This window comes from Propithecus coquereli, unplaced genomic scaffold, assembly GCF_000956105.1.
Source record: "Propithecus coquereli isolate 6110/MARCELLA unplaced genomic scaffold, Pcoq_1.0 Scaffold285, whole genome shotgun sequence".
NCBI lineage: Eukaryota > Metazoa > Chordata > Mammalia > Primates > Indriidae > Propithecus > Propithecus coquereli.
The window spans coordinates 3,396,222-3,397,703 of NW_012148452.1; the positions used below are offsets into that span (position 1 = coordinate 3,396,222).

The following is a 1,482-nucleotide window of genomic DNA, read 5'->3' on the forward strand; positions in this document are numbered from 1 at the left end:
ATTTTCACCCTGCACGTACTGAATCAGCCAGTGCTGTGGACCATTCATCAAAACCTAAGTATACTTCTCACAACGCCTAAGATTATCTAGAATTCTGGCATCATTATAGAAGTATGGATTTGGCATCAGAAATTATTCTTCTAGCATTTTAGAGCTAGAAGTGGGATTAGTTATTATCTCTTACAATGTCCTTGTTTTACTGGTAAGGCCCTGATGCCCGGAGACCATTCCAAGACCATTCAGGCCCCTTGCCAGTGTGGGAGACCACCCTGTCCTGGCAGCCAGTGGGCCTGGCCCGGCCTGCCTTGTTCTGGCCAGTTTTCTTCCTTGCTCTGGGACTTGGTTTGTCCCTCGGGTTAAAGCAGAGCCTGAGTTCTGGTTCTAGAAGGGTGATGACTGAATGAGAATCCACATCTCAGCAGGGCAGCTTGGGTAGAGGAGCACACACAGCTCTAGGTTACCAACCAAGGAACCTACAATATGCAAATGAATGGGTTGTGGCCTTTCTCCTGGTTGGCTGAAGGGGCCCTGATGTCACACTGGGTAGGGTCTCTCTGTTCTAAATGATTGTGTCTCTGGCCAAAAATATTCACTGACCTGGCTGGTCTCTTGGCGCCCTCTTTGTGTCCAGTGCGGCAGAGAGCCCATGGAACCCCTCTACCAGGCTGGGTCCATTCTCATGAAGGTGAATACCTTACAAGGGAAGAAAATGGTGGAGAGTGGCCTGCAGTCTGGAGACTTTACCCTGTCCCAGTCGTGGCCCTCCTGCCTGCCACCGCCGGCCGACATGGAGATCCTGCAGCAGAAGGTGGCGGGGGTGCAACAGGAGCTGGAGGACTTCAAGAAGGAGGCCCTCAAGGCCATCCACTACCTGGAAAACGCCTTCTGCGAGATGAATGGGGTCCTGGTGCAGCAAGAGGAGCAGGCGGCCCGCGTGAAGCAGCGGCTGAGGGAGGAGGAGGACCGCGGCGTCGTGCGCAACAAGGTCCTCACCTTCCTGCTGCCTCGCGAGAAGCAGCTCCGCGAGCACTGCAGGCGGCTGGAGGACATGCTGGTGGGCCGGGGCAGGAAGGGCCAGGCCGACTGAGCCTCCTGCGCGGCGCCAGCCAAGCGCCGAGTAGATTTTTTTTTAAATGTTAGGACAACCCCTAAGCCCCCACCACTTGCTTCCCTTTCCCCATGTCCACTGCTTTCCTTCTACTTAAATAACACCTTGCTGAGAGGCAACAAGGCCTGAGTACGTTCTTTCGGGTGATGTTCCATTTATCCAGCATCATCACGGAAGGAGGCCCCCCAGTGCTAAGTCAGACACCTGCAACTCTCACTTGCACTGTTTTCCTGTTTGTCATGCGATATTGCTTGAATGCATACCTTTCTGTTGTACAGCGCATTCTTAAACTGATTTTGTCCAACAGACTTACCTTTCTTTTAATGACTCAAGGCTCTCATGATTTGTAACTTAACGCATGGTCTGCTGACACC

General features: G+C 52.8%; 1 protein-coding gene across 1 annotated transcript; it reads left to right on the plus strand.

Annotated features, from left to right (window-relative positions):
* The first annotated feature begins 593 nt into the window (after positions 1 to 593).
* CCDC182 (coiled-coil domain containing 182) lies at positions 594 to 1,087 on the plus strand. Its single transcript, XM_012648405.1, has one exon. It carries the CDS (start codon positions 647 to 649, stop codon positions 1,085 to 1,087), a length of 441 nt encoding a protein of 146 aa, XP_012503859.1. The 5' UTR covers positions 594 to 646.
* The last annotated feature ends 395 nt before the right edge of the window (positions 1,088 to 1,482 follow it).

Excerpts from the sequence above, each read along its gene's own strand:
- CCDC182 (XM_012648405.1), top strand. The coding sequence starts at position 647 with ATGGAACCCCTCTACCAGGCTGGGTCCATTCTCATGAAGGTGAATACC.